The sequence below is a fragment of the Glandiceps talaboti genome, chromosome 21, assembly GCF_964340395.1.
Source record: "Glandiceps talaboti chromosome 21, keGlaTala1.1, whole genome shotgun sequence".
Lineage (NCBI taxonomy): Eukaryota > Metazoa > Hemichordata > Enteropneusta > Spengelidae > Glandiceps > Glandiceps talaboti.
Genome location: NC_135569.1, coordinates 680,497 through 699,544, shown reverse-complemented (window position 1 = coordinate 699,544; position 19,048 = coordinate 680,497). Strand labels below are relative to the sequence as shown.

The 19,048-nt window shown below is 36.9% G+C and overlaps 1 protein-coding gene across 3 annotated transcripts in view; it reads right to left on the bottom strand.

The window, feature by feature from the left end:
* The window catches only part of LOC144451584 (basement membrane-specific heparan sulfate proteoglycan core protein-like), a 140,007-nt gene that overhangs the window by 26,441 nt on the left and 94,518 nt on the right, over window positions 1-19,048 (bottom strand). For 2 of the 3 annotated variants that reach the window (XR_013482300.1, XM_078142472.1), the window contains exons 26-54: window positions 18,818-19,003; window positions 18,067-18,159; window positions 17,589-17,672; window positions 16,993-17,111; window positions 16,382-16,493; window positions 15,707-15,820; window positions 15,145-15,272; window positions 14,544-14,630; window positions 14,176-14,243; window positions 13,501-13,574; window positions 13,022-13,162; window positions 12,221-12,409; window positions 11,644-11,736; window positions 10,567-10,650; window positions 9,928-10,075; window positions 9,495-9,577; window positions 8,919-9,032; window positions 8,531-8,658; window positions 8,283-8,369; window positions 7,626-7,687; window positions 7,161-7,336; window positions 6,316-6,412; window positions 5,483-5,580; window positions 4,783-4,960; window positions 3,835-4,107; window positions 3,043-3,221; window positions 2,456-2,546; window positions 1,483-1,634; window positions 738-855 (exon numbers count right to left, since the gene is read on the bottom strand). Coding sequence is in view for 2 of the 3 variants with exons in the window: in XM_078142472.1 (XP_077998598.1) it covers window positions 738-855; window positions 1,483-1,634; window positions 2,456-2,546; window positions 3,043-3,221; window positions 3,835-4,107; window positions 4,783-4,960; window positions 5,483-5,580; window positions 6,316-6,412; window positions 7,161-7,336; window positions 7,626-7,687; window positions 8,283-8,369; window positions 8,531-8,658; window positions 8,919-9,032; window positions 9,495-9,577; window positions 9,928-10,075; window positions 10,567-10,650; window positions 11,644-11,736; window positions 12,221-12,409; window positions 13,022-13,162; window positions 13,501-13,574; window positions 14,176-14,243; window positions 14,544-14,630; window positions 15,145-15,272; window positions 15,707-15,820; window positions 16,382-16,493; window positions 16,993-17,111; window positions 17,589-17,672; window positions 18,067-18,159; window positions 18,818-19,003 (3,556 nt within the window). In the remaining variant the exon portion in view is untranslated. Of the gene's footprint in view, window positions 1-737; window positions 856-1,482; window positions 1,635-2,434; window positions 2,547-3,042; window positions 3,222-3,834; window positions 4,108-4,782; window positions 4,961-5,482; window positions 5,581-6,315; window positions 6,413-7,160; window positions 7,337-7,625; window positions 7,688-8,282; window positions 8,370-8,530; window positions 8,659-8,918; window positions 9,033-9,494; window positions 9,578-9,927; window positions 10,076-10,566; window positions 10,651-11,643; window positions 11,737-12,220; window positions 12,410-13,021; window positions 13,163-13,500; window positions 13,575-14,175; window positions 14,244-14,543; window positions 14,631-15,144; window positions 15,273-15,706; window positions 15,821-16,381; window positions 16,494-16,992; window positions 17,112-17,588; window positions 17,673-18,066; window positions 18,160-18,817; window positions 19,004-19,048 lie in introns of all 3 variants that reach the window. The other variant, XM_078142471.1, reaches the window with a different exon arrangement.

The following is a 19,048-nucleotide window of genomic DNA, read 5'->3' as shown; positions in this document are numbered from 1 at the left end:
AGACTTCCATTCTATGTTACATGCTAACTACATGTCATAGTTTACGCAGTAAGTCCACACTTTATTCAGGAGTAATACCCTGAGCTGTAGTCTCGGGTTACCCACACACTCTGCTCCCCACAGAGAGTCTGGGGCATTACAACATCAGTGATTGTTACAAGATGACAGTGTGGAGAGGCTAACTCACAATATGACCTCTGTAGTAAAAGCAGATAGTAGCAACTCTTGCTAAGAATAGATTATTTTGATTAATCTTCAAACAAAGATGCTTTTCAAAATATTTATACCATGATTTATGTTCAATATATACAGTTGATGAAAATGAAAATTCTGAATCATTTTTATCCAATTAGTGACCGTCACAGATCTCGACAGAGGCCATCTTGCTTCTTATAACAGGCAGCAAAGTAATGCCCTAGACTCTTACTAGGTGAATGTAGCCCCAATGATGTGAGTTTGGGTAACCAAGGTTACTAGGGCTACAACATATGACACCTGTGGAACTACCAAGGCTTTTCCAGTCAGTCCCCATGGTCACCCCAAAACAGCAATACACAGAACCATTGGGAGTTTGTGTGAGTAAGCAATCATCCCTGTCTGTCACAAGTCATTACTCTAAGTTGGTTTTAGTTCACGTCTATCCTAGATTGCCAATGGCCTGATTTCCATAGTACTATATCAACAATAGTGTATCAATCCTAGTTTACCGATAGCTTGCTTTCCATAGTAGTACTTACCTTCAATTTCAACTACTGCTGATTGAGTTACAGAGCCACCAATATTTTGAGCTGTACAGAAATATGTATCACTGTCATCACTTTGTGCTTGTACTATACGCAGAACATTGTCCAATATCTGTATATACAAGAAAATAGATCCATTTTTACAGGTTAAAGGGCGATCTGTAAATTTATGGTTCTTGGTGATTAAAGGGACAAAGTCCATAAATTTATGATTTTTTGTGATTTCAAAGAAATCTGCTCCAGATTCTCTACATTTTCAAACACCTTTCAAAACTTCATGTTCTGTCTAATCTGTCTATCTGTTCAGTGGACCATTCCATTCTATAGTTTCAATCACTATTTTTGCATGAAAATATAAAATTCCACTATTTATCCATTTAATGTGTAACAAGTGAATAATTGTGTATATCTTTTGTTGGGAATTCCTCCTGGCACCTTTTCTATATAGACATAGAGAGAAATACACATTGCATTGCTTCTACAGATTTCCATTCAGGTTTGGGACTACACGACAGGGCTAAGTTGCATGCTTGCAATCCTGTCACTGTGGAAATGTAAGGCTTTCCCAGTCAGTTCACAGTCTGTCCTGTTGTCACCCAGTCCCAGAAACACCTGTGAGCTCTGTGTGAGTAATCATTCCCCCCACCGACCCCCCATCCCCCACCCCCCCACCCCCACCCACCAAGGCTGCACTTGTTTTGTGAGTTAGACATAATTGTAGTAAATGTTAACTTCATACCTGATGATTTGGAGCAAGTTCACCACGAGCTCTACTCCAGGTGACTGATGGTGCTGGATCACCAGCCACGACACATCGTATGACGGCAGTACCACCCTGTGGTATACTTTGTCTTTCGGGTTCCATTACAATGGTAGGCCGTACTATGGTTTCTGTTGAGAAAATTAACAGAATTCAGGTAAGAATGCATCTTGGAGACTAATTTCCCTGAACCCTGAAAATACCCTGAAAATCAACATTTTTAAAATGTCTTCAAAAATTACTCCACAAAAGTATGTACACAGTTCTTATAAAATGTCAAAAAAGAAATTGAGATTCACTGTCTTGTTTTCAATGAAACTGAGAGACATTTTTTTATTTTCTCATAAAATTAACACAGTATTCGGCAGCCATATTGGATTCTGCAACAATGCATGAAGAACAAGTTTCAACTCAATATTCTCAGCAATCACAAATAGTGACATAAAATCATGAAAATGACTTCAAAAAGTTTAAGAAAATGCCTTTATTTCCTGCAGGTCTATTCCCCTTCGAAAACTGTTGTACTGTGATGCAGTCAGCTTCAAGTTATCATACACTGTCTCTGTTTTGATAGAACCACACAGAAACCAATAACAAACTGTATGTTTAAGTTTAATGTATTGCACCAAAATTGCACAGATGAGCTTTCATCAAACTGTATGTTCTACTCTAAGATAGCAAGATTGCAATGTCTTGCTACACTTTGTCTATTATGAAATAAATCATTTAAACTTACTGCAACTAGAAGCAGACATGTGGACACCAATGTTTACACATCTGTATTTGATGTCTGCATGTTGGAAATTTAGTTCATTTCACTTAGACAAAATGTCACAAGAAACTGTATTCATTCAATCATCTTAACTATAGTATGTACAGTTTCCTATTGGTTTCTGTGTAGGTACATCAAACAGAGCCAGTGAACGGCAACTTAAAATGGGCTGTAACTCACGTGTCCTGACAGTCAGAATGGCAACACCTTCCCCAATGTCCAGATCATTGGTAGCTTTACACAAATAACTACCAGCATCCTCTTCAGTTACCTGAAAGTCATGACAATAATATCACTTTACATTTTACCTTTTACCAACACACTTTGCGACAATGACATCTTTGACTTTCACAAGCTTAGATAGACACAAACTAAAACTAATTTGTTGCATGTAGTACAACACATAAATGGCTGATGGTGGTGTGTTCAGGATATAGAAATCAGTCTGTCATCAAGAGAGTGCCTGGAAATTTGCATACTGTGTCTACATAGATAAAATACTGTACAGGTCTCCCACAGACTAAACCATTCTACTATTACTGTATTTATAACACTTGTAGAAGTTGACACACTGTGATCAGCATGTTGTTTTATTACTGGTGAACAAATAAACACAAAGAACACCTCTAGTGGCCAAACTTTACAAATCTTTTGTCTTTCCAGTAACCAGACAATGACATAATTTTGAACAGCACCTCTAGTGGCCAAACAACAGAAATATTTTTTTACAAATAACCAAACAATAGCATAACTGAAATCCTACCCACCCTTGGTATGATTAGATAACCATTCTGTTCTCTGGCATCTGCAGGCAAAGGTTCATTCATTTTAGTCCAGGCTACAGTAGGTTGAGGATTGCCAGTGGCAGTACAGAGAAATACAGCCTGGTCTCCAATACCAATCGTCAAGTCTGGAGGGCTAATTGTTACTTTTGGTTTATCTGATGCTGAAAATAGACAAATTAAAACAAATCTTAATCATATTGTAATTGAAACCATAATACTTTAGTGAGTTTATCTACTTATTTCAATTTAATAGTACCCCTAGTGGCCAAACTATACATATCTTTTGTTTTTCCAATAATCTAGTTATTTCAATTAAATAACACCTCTAGTGGAAAAATAATACAAACCTTTTATCTTTCTATAACTAGACCATGATATAACTTTTGAATAGCAACTCTAGTGGCAAAACCATACAAATATTTTGTTTTTCAATAATCTGGTTATTTCCATGAAATGAAAGAAATCTACCTTTATTATCTATTAGTAGTTACCCAGAATTTTCCAGAGAAAGTTATTACATTTTCATGCTGACTAAAGTTTGATGGAAAATTGTTTAAGCCAAAAATACATTCTTTTACTTTATACATGGAATCTGGGCTCTATCATGAGTAATATAAAGCATTAGAGGTGTTCACATTCGGGGGTGGGGGAGGGGAGGAGTTGTGAAAACTCTAGCCCCAACTTACCTTTGACATAGAGAACCGTTCTAACTTTAACAGTACCAATGGGGGGGGGGGGGGGGGGGGAGTTGTGAAAACCCTAACCCCAACTTACCTTTGACATAGAGAACTGTTCTAACTTTAGCAGTACCCTCACTATTGGTAGCTTCACAATGATATTCAGCTTCATCAGATCTGTCAACTTCAGGAATCGTTAGGACTCCATTAATGACAGTATGACTTGGGTTGAGTACACCACCCTTTCCACCTGTCCATGTCACTGTGGGTGGTGGGAATCCAGTCACTATACAGGTAAATACCACCTGTTCACCTTCAATGACTTCCTGGAATCTGGGTTCTATCCTGGCTGTAGGTTCAACTAGTGTCACTGTAGATATAACACAGTACAGGTGTTCATATTCACAATTCTCAGTCTGACTTGGTCAGCCATACTCACCCCTATTTTTTGTGAAATTTCCAAATAATAAACTTTAGATAAATATACATGATGAGTTCACATTCCCATTTGTTCTTCTGATTTGGCCCGCCATACATAGAAGTATAAACCACTGGAACAGTCTTTCCAATCATGTGGTTGATGCACCAAATGTATATACTTTTGAGAGACGTTTAGATAGACACTGGGAAGGACGTGCAAATGAAATTTAAATTGAAGACTATGCAAGCATACGCACTGATAAGACTTTAATTAACCATGATCTGATATCAGAGGCCTAAATAAGGCCTAAAATCAGAATTATACCTGTATACCTGTATAATGTAGAATGCATATTTTTATGAAACATGCAATAACTGTACATAAAAACACGTGAATCAAAACATATGTTCACATTCATACTTCTTGTTTTGATTTGTTTGGCAGAAAGAGGCTTGTGAAATCCTTCTGCACTGATATCATTTTGACCTCTATTTTAACCTTTGTCCTTGATCTCTGATTTTTTTCTTGACGTTAACTGAGAATAAGTTGGAGTTTTCTTGAACAACACAACAAAAAACTTGTTATTTCTGTGTCCCACACTATGTTGAAGTTCTATTTTCTTACCTCCAAGTACATTAACTTGTGCTGTTCCTACATCCATAGCAAACTGGTTGGAGCCAGTACATGTGTAGGTACCACTATCTGCAGTTTTGATATTTGGAATGGTTAGGATACCCATGAAATCAGTAGAACCAGCTGGTAGACTGCCACCTTCCTTAGTCCACACTGTCGTATATGTCACCTAAAATTGAAAAAAGAATTACATTTTTTGCCTATTTTATGTTTTTAATCTCTCTAATACTATCATACTACATCTGGGCTGCCAAACAGCACTCCTAGAGACCAAACTATATAATCTTTTGTTTTTTTGTAATTTTCACATTCAAATTTTTGTTCTTGCTCTAATACCATCTCATCATACATACTATTACTACACTTGGGGCTGCCAAACAGCACTCCTAGTGGCCAAACTATAAAATCCTTTGTTTTTGTAATCGTTACAAACTTTGTATTTTTGTGGTCAGTCTACTATAGTTACTACACATATGGTTTCGGAACAGCACACCTAGTGGCCAAACTATACAATCCCTTGTTTTTGTAATCTTTACAAACTTTGTATTTTTGTGGTAAGTCTACTATTGTTACTACACACATGGTTTCGGAACAGCGCACCCAGTGGCCAAACTTGTCTGGGATAAACCTACAGCAATTTACATTTCGTTTGTTACATTTCAACATGGATGACATATTATCAAACACATACCTGACTTATAGCTCTGCAGACAATTCTTATATTTTCTCCTTCAGCTACCTGTATAGATGTAGGTTCATCAACTATCACCTGAATTGGTGGACCAGCACCTAAAATACAAGGAAGTGAAAAATTGAATTATTTTGACTTTAAAGGTACACACGCTCAGAGACTGACTGGCCTGGATAGCAGCTACACACACATCTTTCACTTTGCAGGGCATTTATTTGAAAATGAACTGTCCAGTTGATAAGATACTTTGATGATAAGCTTAAATATGTCAACTGAATTGTTGTTAAGAAAAAGTTTTTCAGCAAAATAGTTACAAGAGATCAAAATTTTGGAAAAAAGACTAAAACTTTTATCCAATTTTTCAGGTGGTACCTGAATATTCTGGTAAACACCAACACCTTATCTACTGTTGTTTGGTTTCTCATTTCCAATCAGATTATTTTTTGCTTTAAATGGCTTGCATAACACATCAAAATGACTAGGCTTTGCTCAAAAAATGAAAGGGTAATTTTCAAAGTACACAACAGTAATGAATGATTCTGCCCCACACTGCGTACAGCCAACCAAAAAGCCCTGGGAAATAGCACCATCAGTGGCCAAATGAATGATTCTGATCCACACTGTGTACTGCCAACCCAAATGCCCAGGAAATAGCACCACCAGTGGCCAACCTATACAGATCTTTTCTTTTTCCAATAAATGGCAAATGGTTTATTGATTTTCTATACTAACTATTCTTCCATAACAGTACCGGTGGGTGAAATAAAGTTTCCTTTTTGAATATTGAGGATAGTCATCATGTTGGTTTCATGGTATTTGTGACAATCACTCACCAAGGACAGTAAGTCTTCCTTCATCTACACCAATACCATAGTCATTGGAAGCTTGGCAGACATACACACCCTCATCACTTCTTTCAATATTCCTTATCTGTATTATAATTATACAATAATATATGATAAGATTATATCAATAATATGATATGATATGATATGATATGATATGATATGATAAGATTATATCAATAATATGATATGATATGATATGATATGATATGATATGATATGATATGATTCTATCAGAGACACTTATATCCTAATATGCCATAACCTCATAATACTTAATTACAAGTATGGCGTACTAGTACTTGCAGTGTTCTCTGTTCTCATACTTTCACAAGCATAGTGACTGTGTAACAATCGACGTCCACTGATGCACAAGCATAGTGACTGTGTAACAATCGACGTCCACTGATGCAAAAATCTGAGTACCCACACAGACACCCATGTGGCACGAGGTTCTGTTATTATTAAACATGTTTATCTAAAAGAGCAAATATCAGTATGCTATTCAATCACACAATTGTGTGTGCCAGAAACGTTCATTCCCTCACTTGCATATCATTTGGATGCAGGAATGCAACAATATTATTTGGCACTGCACTACAATGTATGTATGTGTGTGTGTGTGTGTGTGTGTGTGTGTGTGTGTGTGTGTGTGTGTGTGTGTGTGTGTGTGTGTGTGTGTGTGTGTGTGTGTGTGTGTGTGTGTGTGTGTGTGTATGTATGTACGTACGTACGTACGTACGTACGTACGTACGTATGTACGTATGTATGTACGTACATACGTACGTACATATGTATGTATGTAGACAGTTGGCAAAGACTCAGATAATTACCTGTAAGCTGTTATCAGGTAGTTGAATGGCTCTTGATGAGAGTTGTAAACCATCAGCTCTTGCCCAAATTACTCTGGTAAAAGTGCCAACAGCCCCACAGTAAAATGTTACTGTTGCACCGACAGAGTCACTAATTCTACTTGGTGATACATCTACTTCTGGTGGTCTTCTCTCTCCTGTGTGACAAATCACATCATATGATGGAATGACCAGTCCAAATATCATTTTAATGACCCATTTCTTTGGATAAGTCATTCTTATAGCCCCCCTCTAGACAGTGCTCATTTGGATTTCAAACTTGGGTGGCTCATGTGCTCTACGCAATATTTTGATAATTAGGTAACAGAAAATGAAGCAGACAAATTTCCAAATTGTAGTAGTTTTGCACTAACACTGGTATGAGATGAATGAACTATGAATATTAGAGTAATAATCTTCTATTGAATACAAAGTAAAACTACTAACCAAAATCTTCTAAGCATTTTCCTCCTGGAGAAGTTGGATCTCCAGAATATCCAAGTGCACATCTAGTTGGAAAAAAAGTGTAAAAATTGAGTGGATTTTTTTGTTATAAGTCCAAAATGAACTTAATGATATATCGAACTTTCAAGATATTTGTGAAGTGTATTAGTGGTTAGTCTGTCTGTCTGTCTGTCTGTCTCTCTGGCTGCCTGTCTGTCTGTCTGTCTGACTGGCTGTCCATTTCAGTCACTTACTCACTCACTCAGTCAGTTGGCCTTTCTGCCTTTCTGCCTGCCTGCCCGCCTGTCTGTCTGTCTGTCTGTCTGTCTGCCTGCCTGTCTGTCTGTCTGCCAGTTAGTCTATTTCACAAACAGTCTGTCTGTCTTTCTGTCTGCCTACCTGCCTGCTGCTTTGTCTGTCTGTTAGTTCAACTGAAGACTAGTGAAAACTAAATCAAATCATATCTTACTGGCAACTATGTCATTTCTTTAGTTATACAACTAATCAGGAAGAACAATGGTAACTTAGACTGTTTTGATTCAAAGTGTGACATAGATGTGCCTTGTTGTGGAGTGGAACCCACAGGGCATAAATCCTTTGATTTTTGTTTGAACGTGTTCAACTTTGCTTGCATGTGGTACATTAGTACACTGCACCCACCTATCACAAGTCCTACCAGTATAGCCCTCCTGACAAGCTCCACATGTTGGTTGGTTGTCAACATCAAGATAACAGCTAGTTGAAAATCTGCAATATAGGACACAAAACATTACAGTTGCACAGAACACATCTAAACAACATTAAGGGTAAGTCACAACAAATATTAAAGGCACACAGTACACATATGAACAAACATTAAAGGTACACAGTACACATCTGAACAAACATTAGAGAAAGTGTCAACTTACTGATTGGAGGGAATAGACAATGGACAAGCACACTGTCTGCAATCACCAGGTGTTCCAGCCGTAGCATCGCCATAGTAACCAGGTGCACACTGGTCACATCTCTCTCCAACAGTGTTATCCTCACAGTTCTGTTACGATAAAAAGTAACAATCACTAGATGAAGTATGATATATGTGTACACTGTACTTATTCAAACTTACATTTTCCCCTGGTATTCATGAACTAGAAATGATGTTCTTAGACCCCAACGTACGTCAGTGCAATAAGGAAGTCGATATCTGACATGGACCTTCACTCTATTTTCTTTTTTGTTATGACTCTTTTTCAGTTTAAAAAACAATTGATCACACTTGTTAGATTAATTTGAGTGTAAAAGCTAGAAACTTACTACACATTCACCACTATCAGGATCACATTCTGTGGCATGGCCATTACATTCACATTTCATACAAGTACCAAGATACAATCCACCACCAGTTCTCATGTATCCTGGAGAACAACTCTGAAAACATGACACAAAGACAACAATATTTAGAAAAAAATGACAAACAAATCTGTTTCCAAAATTCTTATCATTCATAATTTACTTGCTCAAACATTTGTTTATCTGGTAAGAATCAGTTTTATGTAGAAATCTATATAGAGCACTTTACAATTAGTCCATTACTACAGTGTATTGAGATCACAGTTTACAATTAAAACCATATGTGATGTCTACCCCATCACTCAGAAGGTCTGGGTAAGACCAAACCACATATGATTTGATGTTGTTTTTGGACTCCAGTCATTACAGGAATATTTAAATATGGGGTTTTATCAACCATGATTATTTGTAAAATCACTGTTGTGTCAATTTTCTTTTTTGCAGCTTCATTGATTTTCTTTGCAGAGTAAAACCCATGTTGTGGCTACTCCTTTCTGTAGTTTGATTGATTTCCATAGTAACGGTAAGAAATCCACTAACCTGGCATGAAAGACCCATATAGCCTTCTGGACATGAGCACTGTTCTACTTCAGTAGCCTGTTGTTGACCAGTATTTTGAGGAACTAAAAAAGACGCAAATATAAGACACTTTTAAATTAATAGTTTTTACCTAAAAATGATGTTTCTATTACAGCCAAATATTTTTGTTCAAAAGCCCTGCCAGATAATAGTCTTTCTTACCCTATTCTAATTCTGAGCATTTAAAAATAATATTTTTTATTAGATTTCTTTCAAAGTAATGTCCTCAAATAATCTTCCTGAAGGGAAATCTAGGAACTTGTGTGTATTAGGAAAACATTGCTGGGAGCTATACTCCAAGCACAAATATGTTGTAAAGTGAAAATATTAGTTTTTCATATCTAGATATACAAAGCAAAGGACGACTTCAAGGTAAATCTTTATGTTTATTTACCTGCTATCTCCATGGCGATATCTCTGAGACTGCTGTCAATCATATCTGTGTAGTATGATGCTCTGATGTGGATGTATCTGACATCAGCAAGGACCATCAACATGTGTTCACGTGTTGTTCTTTGTCCATCAAATCTATAGAAATTGTCCTACATTGTGAAAAGCAAAGTGCATTTAGCTCAAATTACAAATTAGTTGTTGACAAATCATGAAATCATGACAAAATGTCTTATTTCTATGAAAGTCACTTCTACTCCTTAATATTGAAATCAATAGCATGTCAATAACTAGAAAGATACTCCTTCAAATGTACATAAATGATATAATCACTTCATTTCATGTAAAATTATGAGCCTGACAGCATACATTTATACTACATTACACGCAAGACAGACAGACAGACAGACAGACAGACACAGACACACTTTAGACAGTCTCAAACCATAAACATACACACGAATAAACGAGATTTGTGTCAACAGACAGGCATGCACACAGACAGACAGACACAGACACACAGATGCAGATACAGATACAGACACACACACACACACACACACACACACACACACACACACACACACACACACACACACACACACACACACACACACACAAACACAGTTCCAAAAATACAGACCTCTGTCATTGAAATTTCAAATCTTCTTGTTTCTACTTTCCTCAATGGTGGATAGAATCTATGGTACAGATTAATGTCACTACCCTGAAACAGAATAGTTGGTATTGTTAGAAAAAAATGTGGTCAAAATTATCTAGGTTGATGTTTTTTCCATCATTTATATGTCCTTGCTACTCTGTGAATCAATGATCAACTGACATACATAGTATGTATGTATTACATGACAACATTCCCCCATACAGCCTACATATTAGGGTAGCTAGTTGACCTGGTAAGTGTCACCATGACAACATTCCCCCACACAGTTATAGCCTACATATTAGGGTAGCTAGTTGACCTGGTGTCACCATGACAACATTCCCCCACACAGTCATAGCCTACATATTAGGGTAGCTAGTTGACCTGGTAAGTGTCACCATGACAACATTCCTCCACAGTTATAGCCTACATATTAGGGTACAGTAGCTAGTTGACCTGGTAAGTGTCTCTCCATGACAATCCAGCTTCTACAGAGGCTTAGTACAGAATTAAACAGTTTGAATACAAATTGTGCAGATATGAGTTGTTTCTCTCTCCTACTGACAACAAAAAATCTCCTCTCTCACTAAATAATCACGCACTTTCATGTCTACTCAGAGATTGTGCATGAACACTGTGTTTCGTATGAAATGTTTAATTATCTATATCTGAATAACTGGACAAATATTACTATGAATATCAATGTTTGGTTGAAACTAATTCCAATGGATGTTTCTCTACATGCAACCATGGAGGTAGCATCACAATGCAACATGTTTGACCACTAAAGTACAACGCTATTTACAATTTGGCTGGAACTTACCTCAATGGAGGTAGCATCACAATGCAACATGTTTGACCACTAAAGCACAATATGCTATTTACAATTTGGCTGGAACTTACCTCAATGGAGGTAGTATCACAATGCAACATGTTTGACCACTAAAGTACAACACTATTTACAATTTGGCTGGAACTTACCTCAATGGAGGTAGCATCACAATGCAACATGTTTGACCACTAAAGTACAACGCTGTTTACAATTTGGCTGGAACTTACCTCAATGCCTATATCCAAGTCATTGATCTGATCACCACTTGATGCAGCATTGCAAGATACTGTAAATTTCAGTAAACCCCCGTATGCTGTAATCTGTCAAGAAATTGATCAGAGATTTTAGAAAGAAACGGACAAGACCTTGCAGATAATTTTCCATAAGGAGAGTATGTCAGTATCAGAAAGAGTTGTGGGGTAACATTTCAAACTTTCATAACCAGAGGGCGCCATTCACCCAAACAATTCTTGAGTAACATTTCCTGTATAAAACGAGTGCGCCATTTATCTGAAAAGTTCTGGGGTAACATTTCAAACATTCATAACTAGAGGGTGCCATTAATCTGAAAAGTTCTGGGGTAACATTTCAGAAAGTTCTTGATCAATATATTAAATACTCACCAGAACAGAATGCTATTCTGGTGAGAGGAAAAATCTTGAAAAAATGAATTTTAAAATGTCATCACAAAAGTACGAAGTTGTAAGGCAACAAGTTATCCAGTAACATTTTAAGATGTCATCACTAGAGGGCGCCATTCATTGAAAGTCTACTGGTGTGAAAAAACATGGTGTAAGTAATTACCTGGTTTCCTCTAAACTTTGGAGGCAGAGCCCAGAAGTGAGTTCCTTGGGGCAGTAGATCAAATGCGGAATATTTGATTTCATTGTTGATAACACTGATTGTGAAACCTCTGTCCACAACTGAGCTTTGTCGGCTGTTTACCAGGGCAACATTCTTGTTGCTTGTAAGGGAATCGAATGTGACAGTAATCTAGTAGGTAAATATATCAAATAAAATCATCAAAGTTACCATCGAATCAGTGTTTTTATCAAAACCATTTTTGAAGGTTTCCTTCAAGGAAGGGTGAATGGAAATGATATCATAGTTACCATCATCTCTTTGTCTTGACATATAATAATATCATTAAGGGCAAAGAGATTGTGGTAAATGTGATGTCATCATCAGGGATTACCCATAAACCATTGCAGGAAATCACCAAAAATGGCCAAACACATGTGTAAAGTGCAGTAGGGATTCTGTACATGATTAAGTTACCAAGGAGACATTTATCACTTAAAATCACATTTAAGTTGTTAGCAGTAATCACTACAAGTGTACTAAAGATAGAAATAAGTCTGACTGGACTTTTCCTTTAAGTTGATAGCAGTAATCACTACAAGTGTACTAAAGATAGAAATAAGTCTAACTGAACTTTTCCTTTAAGTTGATAGCAGTAATCAATACAAGTGTACTAAAGACAGAAATAAGTCTGACTGGACTTTTCCTTTAAGTTGATAGCAGTAATCAATACAAGTGTACTAAAGGTAGAAATAAGTCTGACTGGACTTTTGGTACAAGTGTGTTTAATAAACAAATACTTACATCTCTCCTATAGTAGTTAGAGCTACTACATTGATCAGTAACACCCATACAGAAACATGGTGTACAACCATCAGAGTTGGTACTGTCAAGATTAAAATGTCCTGCTTTGCATACGTCACAATTTGATCCACCAGCATTTGTCTGCCAATAAAATATTACAACAGAAAACATATTTATTGAGATACTTTGATGATTGTAACAGTAGTAGTACAACAAGGGCTAGCAATGAATTAATTTTTTTCCTTTTTTCTAAACAATCCTTTCCGTCAAATATTTGAATTTCATGTTTTTACATTAACTGCTACCTTTATCACAGGTTCAGGACCAACATTTTGAAAGCTCTGTCAGACAAGTGAAGTCCTGCTGCACATTGAGTTTTGTGGTCCAAACAAAAAATTAAGTGGTGTTAGGAATCAAGACTTGTGTCTACTTGATTCAAATCCAGACATTCAACAAACAGCACAAGACAAATTTCTTACCTTGCATGGACACTGCTCTGAGCTGTCACACTCTGTACCAACACTACCTCTAGTATCACACTGACAAGGTCCATCTTCAAAAGTAAAGAAACAAAGAAACACCAAAAATTATTTCTGCTGATAAATAATCTTTATTTATACTGGATAGTTCTTTAAGTATATAAACACTTGTCTCCCAAGAAGTCCTGTGAGGGCCATCCCATATGGGTTCAGTGTTAATGCATGAGGAAAACGGAGTACCCTGGGAAAACCTGCGTTGTTCGGTAGAGTCAAACTGAACGACACTCTTCTTACTTACAGTGTGGTAAATTTAATCAAACCCTGAATCAAACCCCAAACCACAGTGGTAAGAGGCAAGTGGTTTAAACCTCTCGGCCACTGACAATGCTATTTCAAGTCTATGTTTCACAATGGAAATAAATCAGGCTGCACAAAGGGGAATGAACATATTGGTGTGTTTCACTCTACAAAGAAAACTAATAATGCAGCAGAATTTAGAGAATGGACACAGCAGTGTCTTTTACTCCACAATGAAAATGAATCGACCTGAAAAAGACAACAGTGATAAATACAGTTGATAAGAAACCCCAAATTAAGTCAAGTATTCTTCTGAATAATCAAAAGTCCTGATTTTATCTCTCTTATTTGATTTGACAAGTTTCTATGACAACATACCTTCACCTGATGACCGTTCACATTCTCCTCCTGGTCGGGATGGGTTCCCAGTGTAAGGACGTTCACACCTTGAAATAACCAAGTCATAAATTGAAGGAACTGTACAATGCACTCTTTACATATACAAGTTCAGATAGGGACACAGTAAGAAACAAACAAACAAACAAACAAACAAACAAACAAACAACAACATAAATTGTAAGGCAATATATGACACCATATGTAACTTCATTAAAGCTGCATTAGCTGCAGCTGGAATGTTTTTTGAAATTGTTTGTTAGATATGATGATTTGACTTGTAGTATTGTTCACCATGATATCAATCAATTTTTCAATATGTGAAAAAAATGTATAGTGGCCACTCTCACCTTTCACAATTCCTTCCAGTGTAGCCGGTAGGACAGGCATTACAGGTGGGCAGACCATCTGTATCCAGGAAACAGGTGGGTGAAAACCTACAAAAAATGTTGAACAGTCAACCCAGCTATATAATAATGGGGACCTGGTAGGATGGTAGTTGTTGTGTAAAGGACTTCATCCTCCATGCATATTGAGGCTGCATGCTGATTAACAACAGTTTACAAGTCAAGCTTGCATACACAGACGAGAGAATAGTTGTTGGCTTTCAAATCTAGTGATACGATGATCTGTTATTATACACACTAATCTAGCTAGACATCACAATGAGTTAAATGAATCAAATTAACAACAGAACACGTCAGTAGTAATTCATCAAACATATCCATCAACATGTTCATTTCAATAGGCTACTTCATTCATATGATTGTTCATGTTATTGTCTATGTAATTATTACAAGATGGCTGTGTAGACAGACTGACCCACAACATGGCCTCCGTAGTAAAATCACAGAGTAGACACTTTTATACAATGGCACATCAAAAGGAAAAATTTCAAGTGTTTTTTCTGCATGACGACTTCATTATGTATAGCTACTGTGTTTAACTTACTGGTTTGGTGGTGTTGTGAGAGGGCATGGACAGGGTTGACAATCACTAGTCCTACCAACTGATGGGTCGCCATAGTAACCTGGTATACATTGGTCACAGTTGGGTCCTTCAGTGTTATGTAAACAGTTCTAAAAAGAAATAATATAACAATTCATATTGGGTGAATAAACCTTGGTAACATCAAATACAATGTACAAATAATACATCAGCTGTTCTGGTCATACTTTTTCAAATTATCACTGATGTCATAATTGGACATACATGTTCATGAAGAACTCCATATTTGGACATTGTATTCCATATTTGGACGTTATGTTCAAATTTTTGGAGATAGTGTGTCACATTTGGACATACATGAAGAATTCCATATTTGGACATTGTGTTCCATATATGGACATTACATTCTGTATTAGGAGAGAGTGTCATATTTGGACATACATGAAGAATTTCATATTTGGACATTGTGTGTTTACATGATATTATTTTCCATGGCAGTAAAGTGCTTCTCCTTGGCACAATACAGACACAAGTGTCTTGATGTATGATATCAAAATACACTTACTGTACATTCTCCTGTCTCTGAATCACAATCTGTAGCATGTCCATTACACTCACATGACATACAGGTACCAAGATACAGACCACCCTCAGATCTAGTATAGCCAATGTCACAATCCTACAATGTACGTATAGCAAAATAATACAATCATGACATGATCATTTTTACTTTTATAGAATATATAGTATTTGCTTGTCTACACATAGTGTGCACATTGGATATCCAAAATTCCTAAGTGCTTATTACCTTTAGATAAAGTCAGGAATATTCAGTGTGCATCTAATCCATATGTATGTCTGCTAAGTCCCATGATGCAACAGTGGACCAGTGTGAGACCACTAGAGGTGAACTAGTGTTTCTATTTGGTGTTTCTTGGCAGTCACACAAAAGTTATGTGATGTGAAATCATGAAATGACTCTCCAGAATCCAAAGTTCATGCATGAAAATACATGTGTTTCCTGGCATGTAGTCTGTAAGGTACGCCGTAACGGGGTGCCCTCAAACATCGGCCAACCCCTAACCCTGTGAGAGGAGGCCGGTGAGGGCGAAACGTCACGACATATCTTACAGTCTTCCTGGCGTGAAGATAGAAAAAGTTTTCTACTGTAGTAGCACAAATGACACGGTTAATTTGCCATTCCTATATTTTGATGACTTGATGAGAACACATATCTTACCTCACAGGAAAGCCCTCTGTATCCTGTTGGACATTCACACTCCTCTACTGTGAATGCCTGTGGTTGTCCTGTTGGACGTGGCTCAGCAATATCCATGGAAACGTCACTAATACTGTATTCAAATCAATAATAAATGTTGTTTAATATTATCTTTGCAGTAATTCATGAGTACAAAACAGCTTGAATAAATTGGTGAGTCATTCACACGTATGTCTATCTTCACTATAAACCTACAACAGTGTACAAAACAGCCTGAGTGAGTGAGTCACTCACACTTATGTCTATCTTCACTAACCTACAACAGTGTACAAAACAGCCCAAGTGAATGAGTCACTCACACTTGTGTCTATCTTCACTAACCTACAACAGTGGCATATCAACTATCAGCAGAGACACACAGACATAAACTTAATTTGGTGTCTATCTTAGTTTGTGATATCATGTTAACTCTAGGAATATGATGTTGATATTGAGCTTTCTAATGAGATCTTGAACTTTGACCTTGACCGCTATGTTAAAGGTCAAATAACCAAAAGCGTTCAAAGAAACAACATGACTGTTAAAAACATAATATTATGATGATGCTAAATATTGAAATCACAGCAATTTACCTTGACTCAAATGTGTTGGTGGTGAGAGTTGCTCTTAGCATCAATAGTTCTACATCAGCTAGGGCCATCATTAGGAATTCACGCATTGCTGGTGCTCCATCAGGACGCTGCCAGAAACTCTATCATGTCACAGAAAAAATAAGTACCATTAAATCTGTAACTCAAAATGTACTTTTATTTAAGGTAGAAACGCCTCAGGGACAAATTTCCCTGAAAATCAAAGTTCTTCAATTCTTTCCAAATTTTTTCATATGAAAGCTCCGACCTGTACCTTTTGAAATAGTAAAAGAAAATTGGGGTTTCACGGCCTTGTTTTCAGGGATATCATCAATCAAGATTAACACAGTATTTGGCATTCTCGCAAGCCATACATGGCACATATTTCTGTGGGTACGTTTCAGACAGTGCAGTAAAGAGGCGCGTGGCTTACGAAGTTAAGTATTCAGCTGCCATATTGCATTCTAAAATGATTTCTTATTGATATGACTTCCAAGAAATAGTTTACAACCTTGAGATTTAAACAATAAATCTGTTGGCCATATCTGTAACTTTGTCAGATTTTAAGTGAGTGAGACAAGCCAATAAATTCCACTTACTTCATAGAAAGGTACATTGTATTCCACATCACTGCTAGGAGAGAAAGACTGATCACCAAAATAATACAATGTGATCCCATTACCCTGTTGATCAAAATATCAAACATTAATTAGTAAAATGAACTCAACAATACACATATTTTCATGTCTTACATCATTGCCATGACAATACAATATATTTTTAAACATCAATATCTGACTAGAAGTATATTTAGTTTAAATTTATGAAATATCAGTTTTCATATTGCAAAAAATAACTGATCAAGACTAGATGAGCTAGGTGACCATGAAGTTTTCCTTTGAACAAAAATAGGAGAATACACATTCTAATTTGAGGACAATACAAAGCCTAATATGTGAGAAACACTATTTCATCATCTCCCCTGCCACTTTCTGCATTTGGAACAGTCCAAGTGTTTAATTCAACTGGTACATGGTTCAATCCACTTTGCATAAGAAATAAGGGGTGTCACTATACCTGTAATATGACATCAGGCTCATCGCTACGTGCAGCACTGGGAGCAGCTCTGTGTGAAATGCTGTATCGTAAGTAGCCTCCATATGCAGTAACCTATTAGGAGAGATGTTGAGTTTTGTCAATGGCTGAATCTCTGTAATCAACTTATGTGACTATGTTTATAATAGTCAGAGCCGTCTTTGTTACATATAAATGTTTGTGAAACTTTTTAACATTATGTTACCACATGCATATAAGTATGTATTATTATGTGACCATGTGCATATAAGTATGTATTATTATGTGACCACGTGCATATAAGTATGTAAAAGATTACTATAAGTCAGTACTTTGAGTCTCTCTGTCTCTATCTCTTTCTGTCTCTGTATGCCTCTCTTTCTTTTCCTCTTGTGTCTGTCTGTCTGTCTGTCCATCTGCCTCCCTCCCTACTTTTTGTGTTCTGTCCTTTCTGTCTCTCTCTGTCTGTCTGTCTCCTTCCCTCCATCCCCCCTCCCTACTTTTACAGTGTTCTGTCCTTCCTTCCTGTCTGTCTGTCTGTCTGTCTGTCTGTCTGTCTGTCGGTCTGTCTGTCAGTCTGTCTCCTTCCTTCCCTCCTTACTTTTACAGTGTTCTGTCCTTCCTCTGTCTGTCTCTACTAAGTCAAGAATTGTCATTTTCTCAAACAATTAAATTTCAACTAACTTCTCTATTTTTTCTAATTGGATATAACCATATACAGATTCCAATGAAAGTTTTCAAACTATCTCCTTACCTTGTCTCCTCTAAACTTTCCTGGTAGTTGGTAGTAGTATACACCAGGTGATAGTGTACTAAATCCAGCAAACAACAACTCTCTAGATGCTGGATTGACTGCAATCTGAGCTGCAGCTGGGACACCAAGACTATTTACTAGAGTGAAACCTTGAAACTCATCAGCCCTTGAGAACGTTGACCTGACCTGTAGCAAATGAAATCTGAAGTTGTAATGGCCCAGTTTGAAAGA